Raw genomic sequence first — 12,170 nt, 5'->3', positions numbered from 1 at the left:
AAACGGTAACGATTTTTTGACATAGCAGGAGAAGGTTTTTCCATTGTAACAAAATCAAATTGAACGATTTCTTAATTTTTATCGGAAATTGACATCTTTTACGATTTAATACGATATCCATTTTTATCATTTTAATAGTTTCTACAAACTAAGACTAAATTCACACCTACATGATACTAGTTTTCGACTATCGATTAGTTTGGACAAAAAGGGAAAAGAGCCTAAGGGCAGTCGATGACGTTACTGTGAAATAAGTTAAGCTATTAAATAATCAGACAGATAAAATTCATATTAAGCGTTATATTATATTATCGATATTCGTTCATTTACTCGTGCTAATTAAAAAATAAAACGTTCTTTTTTCTTGAGTAACACCTACATCACTGTTTGCGATATTTAAGATTCTTATTTAATGCTTATTTAGAAGTCAGGTACCTTTTTAATTCTTCACAAGTTAAACGATTAAATTTACTGGTTATAGTTGTAACATAAAATGGCTTTATTTCTTCAATACCGTCTGCATCGCTGTACGTGATACAGTTATTAATTATGTAGCAAATAATATGATCTAATTGGCTGTAATCGCAGTTACGTATTTCTTCGTTAAATCTATCGATGTATTGGGCTATTAGCGCGAGACTTACTGATTCCCCGAGGAATGGTTTGATTCTTATAAATTAATGTTTTAAATGTGCCAATTAATGTTTCAATTGTTATAAATTAATAGTTTAATCGTTGTTAATTATTTGCTTAAATGTTATAAATTAATAGCTTAAGTGTTATAAATTAATAGTTTGAATGTTAGGAATTAATGGTATAAATGTAAAAATTAATAGCTTAAATTGTTACGTCGCCTAAAACATCTGCGCTGCATCTCTCGCGACCGACCAGCCGACGGCCTGCGTAACGTCATTTCGACCCTCAATAAACCTGAGGACCGACCATAACTCTCTCTTGCATTCTGTACACATGTATCCGCATTCCATCCGTCGTCCTGAAAGTTTTCTTAAGGCTAGAAATATTTGCGACGCACATCTGGTTTTTTAGAGAGGTCCTTGGGTTTATTAGGCGCAATCAAAAATGCGGAGAAAGCGGGTACGCGCCCATTAGGAAAAACCAAACATCTGTCTAACAGAACAGGCTGAGTTTTCCCATGTGCAAGGTCATTTATGAACCACGTTGGTAGGAGGACTCCGACTCACTCCTTCAGGTTTCAGCATGGGTCACAGCCAATCGACATCGCGGATCGTTGCCCTCACTTTTCCTGACGAACAACGTGAATAACGAATCCGCGTTCTTCATGCAAAGGGCACACCCACACCGAGCTTTCTTCCGTGCTAGCCTAAGGGCGACAATTAGTACAAAGAAAAACAACGTCGACGTGTAGCATCTAACTCTCCCGTCCACTAACATACGAAATTCGACTGTACGAACTTTGCTCTATTATTCGTGTCTATCTCATATTCGTGCGACAAGTTGTTACTGACGATTTGTATCTACTCAACAGTGTAGTTTAAGTGTTGGAAATATATATTTTATAATTCTGTGAATCACAGTGTTATATAAACTTAATCACCCCTATTATCTTAACGGAAATCAGGGGATCGATCAACTCGTGGTGTCGATTAATATAATCGTAACGGGAATTTACGACTCCCGTTGACGTCTCTCCTCGCGATTGCGTCTCCCCGCGATTGGCCGAATTTACATGGTCCTTCGAGCCGGATTTTGCGCCATTAAAAAGTGCATTGACCCGTGACTATACAGTGTCGCGTGAAATCCACATTCCAACGACTTAAGCAACTAACCAAAGGAGCTGCCCTCGGAAAGGAACTCCTTCATCGCTCAGCACATACGCGAGCCCACACCGCACTGTAACGAGTAGCTACCGATTCCTAGATCAACGTCCATTTGATTAAGGTAAGCCCATTCCGATTATTAAATTCAAATATGGCTCAAGCTGAATCGATCAGCACGTTGCGGCGTAGACGAAGTGCCTTAGTCAGCCGATTTGCAACCACGAAGCGTCAACTCGAGGAATATGAAGAGTCTGAACGGGTAGACAAAAACTATCTAACAGCTTGCCGTAATTCGTTCGACGAAAATTGGCGAAAAATCTGCGCGGTGCAAGAGGAATTAGAAGTGTTAGATGAGGGGGAAATAGCTCGTGCAGATTCTTTATTGCGAGAGCATCATAGGATTGACGTACAGATCATGGACCTCTTCGACCGACTACCATCAGTAACCCCTTCGCCAACAAAGACCCGCGATCCATGCGTGAAACCGGAGACGAGACCAATCACTTTGCCAGAGGTCCGTTTACCTCAATTCGACGGTGCCCTCGAGAACTGGACCTATTTCTACGACACGTTCTTATCCACAGTGGATCGCAATGAGAACTTAACTAACGTCCAAAGGTTTCAACATCTACGCTCCTCTGTAACTGGACGGGCCGCACGGAGCATACAATCCTTAGAACTCACAGAGGCCAACTATCCCATCGCGCTCAACACACTGAAGGAGAAATTTAATTGTGCCCTCCGGATCTGTATGCGTCATTGGGAATTACTGCGCAGTTATCCCGAAATAAAAAGGGAAACTCCAGAAGCCATTGAAGATTTGCTGGAAACCGTCAGCGTAAATTTGAAAGCGCTCGAAAAATTAGGGCAGCCTGTAACATCAGATATAGTGATTATCGAGTTGCTTGCATCGAAATTACCTTCGTCCAGCATGCGTAAATGGCAGCGCACGTTGCCAAACCAAGACGTGCCTTCCTATCAACATCTGATGGAATTTCTGAAAACACGGGCAAACGGTAATCAACTCCTTTCTAAATCAAAGGAAACGAAAGGATCAACCCACAAAAAACATCGTCATCGACAAAACGTACCGCGCGGCCGAACCTTTGCCACAACCAGCAAGACATTAGTGTGCCCGACCTGCAGCGGACCCCACGTACTCAGACATTGTAAGGTCTTCAAAGCCAAATCGGCGGTAGAACGCTTTCAAATCGTAAAAGGGGCAGCGTTATGTATAAACTGCCTAGGCAGCGGACATTCGCTGACACAGTGCACAGCGGGTTCGTGTCATATCTGCGGGCAACGACACAACACCTACCTACACCGAGAGCAAACGCAGATAATTCCACGTTCGTCGAGTAGTCAGTCATCTAGCAATCGGTCGTCCAGCAGTCGGTCGTCTAGCGGTCGGTCATCGAGCGGTCGGTCCTCGAGCGGTCGGTCATCGAGCGGTCGGTCGTCGAGCGGTCGGTCGTCGCGCAGTCGTTCATCGAGCGGTCGGTCGCCGGGCAGTCGTTCATCGCATAAACGATCTAAGAGACAATCCCCCCCGGGATCATCGAAGTCACGTTCGTATCATAAGTCCAGACGGACAACCGAATCATCCCGGAAGCATACATATTCGGCTCCTAAAGACTCGAAAGTTCCTGAGTCAAGCTCCCCACGGACCAAGGGCACCGCCATACACACCTTATCCAAGTCCCAACCCGAGCTAAACTGACTAGCTCAACAAACTACAAAAGGGTGGACCGAATGGGAAAATACATCTCCAAACGGCATACTACATCACGATCTACTGGTCACAGCACAGATCGATGTGCTAGACAAAAGGGCCTCACCAATCCGAGCCAGAGCATTGCTAGATACCGGATCTAGTATGAATTTCATGAGTGAGAAGTTCGCAAAATCCCTCGGTATGAAACGAAGGAGATGTTCAGTCCCAATCGGCACCCTCGATGATTTGACGACAATTGCCAAGAGCCAGATCACGGCCACCATTGTTTCTATGGATGGCAAATATAAACGCATAGTAACGTTCTTAGTAATCCCAATAATATCGGCAGTCGTTCCAGATCAACCAATCGATAGGTCCGTCATCCAGCTACCCAAAAATATAAAATTAGCCGACCCAGCATTTCATCGACCAGGCCCGATCGACATATTATTGAGTTCGGGACCAACCTTAGCATCCTTTTGTGTCGGACAGATCAAACTATCCCAATCCACCGATACGGAGCTGTGTTTGCAAAAGACTCGATTCGGTTGGGTTATCGGGGGGAGCCCGCCAGCTCGCGCGGGGATCCATTCCTTTCACGTCACCACCACCGACCTACAAGCGGATCTCGCACGTTTTTGGGAAATCGATGAGGGACCACCTACCACGCATTTCTCAGAGGCGGAATTACAATGTGAGGAGCATTTCCGCAACCATGTCCAACGCAACAAGGAAGGGCGATACGTCGTCGCCCTGCCATTCAACGAGAAGCTTCCCACGCTGGGGACGTCAAGGTCCGTTGCCATGAGTAGACTCGCCTCGCTCCATCGCCGATTCCAACGCGACAAGCAATTCGAAGCCGCGTATAGTGCGGTGATCCAAGAGTATCTAGACTTGGGTCATATGACGAAGATCACGCCTGACCTTCCCACAACCAACGGTTATTATTTGCCTCATCACGGCGTGATAAAGGAATCGAGTGATACTACGAAACTCCGAGTTGTTTTCGACGGATCAGCAATCAGCACTACCAGAGTATCCCTCAACGACATGCTACATACAGGACCTAAATTACAGGAAGATCTAATTGAAATTCTATTGAGATTCCGGTCGCATCAATATGTTCTAACGGGTGACATTGAGAAGATGTATCGACAAATCCTCGTACGTCCAGAAGATCGTAAATATCAACTCATTCTATGGCGTAATTCCAACGGGGAGGTCGATACATATCAACTTAACACCGTGACGTTCGGACTATCAGCTGCCCCATACTTGGCCCTCCGATGCCTCAAACAATTAGCAGAAGACGAAGGACATCGATTCCCGCGAGCAGCAGCGGTTGTGCAGCGCGATTTTTATGTCGACGATGCCCTCACTGGAGCCGACACAAAAGAAGAATTACTATCGGTAAGACACGAACTCACAGACCTTCTCAGATCGGCCGGCTTACATATCCGGGAATGGGCATCCAATGACAAGGACATATTGCGAGGACTAACAGAAAGAGATACCAATAGAAGGCTACAATTAGGCGAGTCACAGACGTTGAAGACCTTAGGCATTTATTGGGATTCTCAGGAAGACGCAATCCTTTACTCAGTTGAACCCACAGCGACCATCACTCGAGTCACTAAACGATCAATGAGTTCGGTGATAGCCCGAATCTATGATCCACTTGGTTTGCTCGCGCCAGTGATTGTCAAAGCAAAAATATTGCTTCAACGCGTCTGGGCATTAAAAATTGATTGGGACGAATCCCTACCAGCAGAGTTGCATACTGAATGGGATCGATATCATATCCAACTACCCTTGCTTAATGATATTCGGTTCCCTCGTAAAACCATAATCAAGGCAGCTAATCATATAGAGCTGCACGGTTTCTGCGACGCCAGTGAAAGGGCATACGGAGCATGTGTCTATCTACGCAGCACCAATCCGGAGGGACACACACAAACTCAGATACTCACGGCTCGATCTAAGGTCGCGCCACTAAAATCGTTGACAATCCCACGACTCGAGTTAAGCGGAGCATTACTCCTCGCCTCACTTATGTCCTTGATAAAGAAGTCCCTCAATATAAAGATTTCTCGCACTGTGTATTGGACGGATTCTACTATAGTGCTTCAGTGGATCAAGTTCTCGCCACACATGTTGAAAACCTTCGTGGCGAACCGCGTAGCCGAGATCCAGACGAAAACAAACATCGACGATTGGCGTCATGTGCCCACCAACGATAATCCAGCAGATCTCATCTCCCGCGGGCAGACTCCCAAGGAATTTCTGCGCCCGACCATCTGGAAAAACGGACCCGAATGGCTCAAACAACAAGAGGAAAACTGGCCGATCTGGATACCCACGACGCTGGGAGAACTCCCAGAACAAAAGAAGACGATATGTCTAACAACTAGTACCATCGACAACACACTCCTCCATGGATATTCATCCTGGACAAGACTAATAAGAGTCGTCTCTTGGTGTCTTCGATGGAAATATAAGCAGAACCGATCCTCCCATCTAACAACGGACGAATTAACCACCGCACATAATAAATTGATCAAGATAATCCAATCCCGACACTTCGCAGCGGAGATTCGGATACTGCAGAAAGATCGAAGCAAGGATGTTGGAGGAAAACTACAGCCACTAAATCCATTCCTCGACGAAGAGGGGATACTACGCGTCGGAGGACGACTGACCAACTCTGCTATCCCATTCAGGCAAAAGCATCCAATTATTTTGCCGAAATCGACAATTACCGAGATCATTATAAACGAAGAACATCGAAACAACCACCACACAGGGACACAAGCTACATTATACGCCGTGAGACTACGCTATTGGCCGATCGACGGCCGTAGCCAAGTGTGGCGCACTATCAAAAGGTGCGTCCGTTGCTGCAGAGCTAATCCTCCACCAGTAGAGTACTTGATGGGGGATTTACCAGAGGCGCGTATTACCGAATCGCGCCCGTTTACGAACGTCGGAATCGACTACTGCGGTCCGCTCTATATCAAAGAGAGAAGGAATCGTAACCGCAGTAAAGTCAAGGTATACGTTGCCATATTCGTATGTCTAGCAACAAAAGCCGTCCACATCGAGTTAGTCAGCGATCTAACTACCGACGCATTCCTAGCCGTTCTACGCCGATTCATCTCCCGAAGAGGATACTGCGCAACCATCCTCACCGACAATGGCACCAATTTCGTCGGAGCTAATCGGGAATTACAAGAACTCCGAACCCTATTACAGTCCGACGACCACAAGGAAAAGGTGCAGAATTTTCTCGCCGACCGACAGATACAATGGCGTTTCAACCCCCCAAACTCACCACATTTTGGCGGTTTATGGGAAGCCGCCGTAAAATCGTTCAAACGTCACCTCATCCGCGTCGTCGGCACGGAGCTCTTGACCTTTGAACACCTTAACACCCTTGTGATTGAGATTGAAGCAATTCTCAATTCACGTCCACTGACTCCCATCTCGTCCGATCCGAAAGATCCCCCTGTCCTCACTCCCGGTCACTTTCTAATCGGCGATACATTAACGAGTTTACGGGAGCGTGATTTCAGGACAGTTCCATCAGGCCGGCTATCTAGTTGGCAGCGCATCCACCAGATCAAGCAGTACTTCTGGAGCAGGTGGAATCGAGAGTACCTCAACGAGCTGACCCGCCGCGACAAATGGGACAAGGGAAAACACGACATCCGTGAAGGCACCGTCGTAATCCTCAGGGAGGATAACGTCCCATCCATGCAGTGGCCTTTGGGCCGCGTAATCAAAGTCCATCCAGGAGCCGACGGAATCATACGGACCGCTACCGTGCAGACGGCAACGAGTATCCTGGACCGTGTGTCAAAAGATTGGTCCCCCTTACTCATTCAACCAGAAACAGATGAATCCGAGCATCAACCCGGAGCGAAGGAAATGGACAAACGACGCACCTGACTCCACAGGCAGAATTTGATCGGTGCCCTCTCAACGGGGGGAGGATGTTACGTCGCCTAAAACATCTGCGCTGCATCTCTCGCGACCGGCCAGCCGACGGCCTGCGTAACGTCATTTCGACCCTCAATAAACCTGAGGACCGACCATAACTTTCTCTTGCATTCTGTACACATGTATCTGCATTCCATCCGTCGTCCTGAAAGTTTTCTTAAGGCTAGAAATATTTGCGACGCACATCTGGTTTTTTAGAGAGGTCCTTGGGTTTATTAGGCGCAATCAAAAATGCGGAGAAAGCGGGTACGCGCCCATTAGGAAAAACCAAACATCTGTCTAACAGAACAGGCTGAGTTTTCCCATGTGCAAGGTCATTTATGAACCACGTTGCTAGGAGGACTCCGACTCACTCCTTCAGGTTTCAGCATGGGTCACAGCCAATCGACATCGCGGATCGTTGCCCTCACTTTTCCTGACGAACAACGTGAATAACGAATCCGCGTTCTTCATGCAAAGGGCACACCCACACCGAGCTTTCTTCCGTGCTAGCCTAAGGGCGACAATTAGTACAAAGAAAAACAACGTCGACGTGTAGCATCTAACTCTCCCGTCCACTAACATACGAAATTCGACTGTACGAACTTTGCTCTATTATTCGTGTCTATCTCATATTCGTGCGACAAGTTGTTACTGACGATTTGTATCTACTCAACAGTGTAGTTTAAGTGTTGGAAATATATATTTTATAATTCTGTGAATCACAGTGTTATATAAACTTAATCACCCCTATTATCTTAACGGAAATCAGGGGATCGATCAACTCGTGGTGTCGATTAATATAATCGTAACGGGAATTTACGACTCCCGTTGACGTCTCTCCTCGCGATTGCGTCTCCCCGCGATTGGCCGAATTTACATGGTCCTTCGAGCCGGATTTTGCGCCATTAAAAAGTGCATTGACCCGTGACTATACAGTGTCGCGTGAAATCCACATTCCAACGACTTAAGCAACTAACCAAAGGAGCTGCCCTCGGAAAGGAACTCCTTCATCGCTCAGCACATACGCGAGCCCACACCGCACTGTAACGAGTAGCTACCGATTCCTAGATCAACGTCCATTTGATTAAGGTAAGCCCATTCCGATTATTAAATTCAAATATGGCTCAAGCTGAATCGATCAGCACGTTGCGGCGTAGACGAAGTGCCTTAGTCAGCCGATTTGCAACCACGAAGCGTCAACTCGAGGAATATGAAGAGTCTGAACGGGTAGACAAAAACTATCTAACAGCTTGCCGTAATTCGTTCGACGAAAATTGGCGAAAAATCTGCGCGGTGCAAGAGGAATTAGAAGTGTTAGATGAGGGGGAAATAGCTCGTGCAGATTCTTTATTGCGAGAGCATCATAGGATTGACGTACAGATCATGGACCTCTTCGACCGACTACCATCAGTAACCCCTTCGCCAACAAAGACCCGCGATCCATGCGTGAAACCGGAGACGAGACCAATCACTTTGCCAGAGGTCCGTTTACCTCAATTCGACGGTGCCCTCGAGAACTGGACCTATTTCTACGACACGTTCTTATCCACAGTGGATCGCAATGAGAACTTAACTAACGTCCAAAGGTTTCAACATCTACGCTCCTCTGTAACTGGACGGGCCGCACGGAGCATACAATCCTTAGAACTCACAGAGGCCAACTATCCCATCGCGCTCAACACACTGAAGGAGAAATTTAATTGTGCCCTCCGGATCTGTATGCGTCATTGGGAATTACTGCGCAGTTATCCCGAAATAAAAAGGGAAACTCCAGAAGCCATTGAAGATTTGCTGGAAACCGTCAGCGTAAATTTGAAAGCGCTCGAAAAATTAGGGCAGCCTGTAACATCAGATATAGTGATTATCGAGTTGCTTGCATCGAAATTACCTTCGTCCAGCATGCGTAAATGGCAGCGCACGTTGCCAAACCAAGACGTGCCTTCCTATCAATATCTGATGGAATTTCTGAAAACACGGGCAAACGGTAATCAACTCCTTTCTAAATCAAAGGAAACGAAAGGATCAACCCACAAAAAACATCGTCATCGACAAAACGTACCGCGCGGCCGAACCTTTGCCACAACCAGCAAGACATTAGTGTGCCCGACCTGCAGCGGACCCCACGTACTCAGACATTGTAAGGTCTTCAAAGCCAAATCGGCGGTAGAACGCTTTCAAATCGTAAAAGGGGCAGCGTTATGTATAAACTGCCTAGGCAGCGGACATTCGCTGACACAGTGCACAGCGGGTTCGTGTCATATCTGCGGGCAACGACACAACACCTACCTACACCGAGAGCAAACGCAGATAATTCCACGTTCGTCGAGTAGTCAGTCATCTAGCAATCGGTCGTCCAGCAGTCGGTCGTCTAGCGGTCGGTCATCGAGCGGTCGGTCCTCGAGCGGTCGGTCATCGAGCGGTCGGTCGTCGAGCGGTCGGTCGTCGCGCAGTCGTTCATCGAGCGGTCGGTCGCCGGGCAGTCGTTCATCGCATAAACGATCTAAGAGACAATCCCCCCCGGGATCATCGAAGTCACGTTCGTATCATAAGTCCAGACGGACAACCGAATCATCCCGGAAGCATACATATTCGGCTCCTAAAGACTCGAAAGTTCCTGAGTCAAGCTCCCCACGGACCAAGGGCACCGCCATACACACCTTATCCAAGTCCCAACCCGAGCTAAACTGACTAGCTCAACAAACTACAAAAGGGTGGACCGAATGGGAAAATACATCTCCAAACGGCATACTACATCACGATCTACTGGTCACAGCACAGATCGATGTGCTAGACAAAAGGGCCTCACCAATCCGAGCCAGAGCATTGCTAGATACCGGATCTAGTATGAATTTCATGAGTGAGAAGTTCGCAAAATCCCTCGGTATGAAACGAAGGAGATGTTCAGTCCCAATCGGCACCCTCGATGATTTGACGACAATTGCCAAGAGCCAGATCACGGCCACCATTGTTTCTATGGATGGCAAATATAAACGCATAGTAACGTTCTTAGTAATCCCAATAATATCGGCAGTCGTTCCAGATCAACCAATCGATAGGTCCGTCATCCAGCTACCCAAAAATATAAAATTAGCCGACCCAGCATTTCATCGACCAGGCCCGATCGACATATTATTGAGTTCGGGACCAACCTTAGCATCCTTTTGTGTCGGACAGATCAAACTATCCCAATCCACCGATACGGAGCTGTGTTTGCAAAAGACTCGATTCGGTTGGGTTATCGGGGGGAGCCCGCCAGCTCGCGCGGGGATCCATTCCTTTCACGTCACCACCACCGACCTACAAGCGGATCTCGCACGTTTTTGGGAAATCGATGAGGGACCACCTACCACGCATTTCTCAGAGGCGGAATTACAATGTGAGGAGCATTTCCGCAACCATGTCCAACGCAACAAGGAAGGGCGATACGTCGTCGCCCTGCCATTCAACGAGAAGCTTCCCACGCTGGGGACGTCAAGGTCCGTTGCCATGAGTAGACTCGCCTCGCTCCATCGCCGATTCCAACGCGACAAGCAATTCGAAGCCGCGTATAGTGCGGTGATCCAAGAGTATCTAGACTTGGGTCATATGACGAAGATCACGCCTGACCTTCCCACAACCAACGGTTATTATTTGCCTCATCACGGCGTGATAAAGGAATCGAGTGATACTACGAAACTCCGAGTTGTTTTCGACGGATCAGCAATCAGCACTACCAGAGTATCCCTCAACGACATGCTACATACAGGACCTAAATTACAGGAAGATCTAATTGAAATTCTATTGAGATTCCGGTCGCATCAATATGTTCTAACGGGTGACATTGAGAAGATGTATCGACAAATCCTCGTACGTCCAGAAGATCGTAAATATCAACTCATTCTATGGCGTAATTCCAACGGGGAGGTCGATACATATCAACTTAACACCGTGACGTTCGGACTATCAGCTGCCCCATACTTGGCCCTCCGATGCCTCAAACAATTAGCAGAAGACGAAGGACATCGATTCCCGCGAGCAGCAGCGGTTGTGCAGCGCGATTTTTATGTCGACGATGCCCTCACTGGAGCCGACACAAAAGAAGAATTACTATCGGTAAGACACGAACTCACAGACCTTCTCAGATCGGCCGGCTTACATATCCGGGAATGGGCATCCAATGACAAGGACATATTGCGAGGACTAACAGAAAGAGATACCAATAGAAGGCTACAATTAGGCGAGTCACAGACGTTGAAGACCTTAGGCATTTATTGGGATTCTCAGGAAGACGCAATCCTTTACTCAGTTGAACCCACAGCGACCATCACTCGAGTCACTAAACGATCAATGAGTTCGGTGATAGCCCGAATCTATGATCCACTTGGTTTGCTCGCGCCAGTGATTGTCAAAGCAAAAATATTGCTTCAACGCGTCTGGGCATTAAAAATTGATTGGGACGAATCCCTACCAGCAGAGTTGCATACTGAATGGGATCGATATCATATCCAACTACCCTTGCTTAATGATATTCGGTTCCCTCGTAAAACCATAATCAAGGCAGCTAATCATATAGAGCTGCACGGTTTCTGCGACGCCAGTGAAAGGGCATACGGAGCATGTGTCTATCTACGCAGCACCAATCCGGAGGGACACACACAAACTCAGATACTCACGGCTCGATCTAAGGTCGCGCCACT

At 47.2% G+C, this 12,170-nt stretch overlaps 2 protein-coding genes across 2 annotated transcripts; both read left to right on the top strand.

The window, feature by feature from the left end:
* Positions 1-1,950: 1,950 nt before the first annotated feature.
* On the top strand, positions 1,951-7,461 carry LOC138189385 (uncharacterized). Its single transcript, XM_069131443.1, has 2 exons — positions 1,951-2,815; positions 3,605-7,461. Exons 1-2 carry the CDS (start codon positions 1,951-1,953, stop codon positions 7,459-7,461), a joined length of 4,722 nt encoding a protein of 1,573 aa, XP_068987544.1.
* Positions 7,462-8,613: 1,152 nt separating this feature from the next.
* LOC138189394 (uncharacterized) lies at positions 8,614-12,159 on the top strand (the record flags this gene model as incomplete). The annotated part of the gene is made up of 2 exons (XM_069131450.1): positions 8,614-9,397; positions 10,268-12,159. Coding segments are annotated over exons 1-2 (2,676 nt in total), but the record flags the coding sequence as incomplete, so codon positions are not given.
* Positions 12,160-12,170: the final 11 nt, after the last annotated feature.

The sequence above is a fragment of the Bombus flavifrons genome, unplaced genomic scaffold (assembly GCF_040668555.2).
Source record: "Bombus flavifrons isolate JBK064 unplaced genomic scaffold, iyBomFlav1_principal scaffold0032, whole genome shotgun sequence".
NCBI lineage: Eukaryota > Metazoa > Arthropoda > Insecta > Hymenoptera > Apidae > Bombus > Bombus flavifrons.
This window is presented reverse-complemented; position numbering and strand designations above follow the sequence as displayed.

Bases quoted from the DNA above. Each gene is read 5' to 3' on its own strand.
- LOC138189385 (XM_069131443.1), top strand. From the start codon at position 1,951: ATGGCTCAAGCTGAATCGATCAGCACGTTGCGGCGTAGACGAAGTGCC. The intron at 2,816-3,604 runs GTAATCAACTCC...TACTGGTCACAG, and splicing joins TCTGAAAACACGGGCAAACG to CACAGATCGATGTGCTAGAC.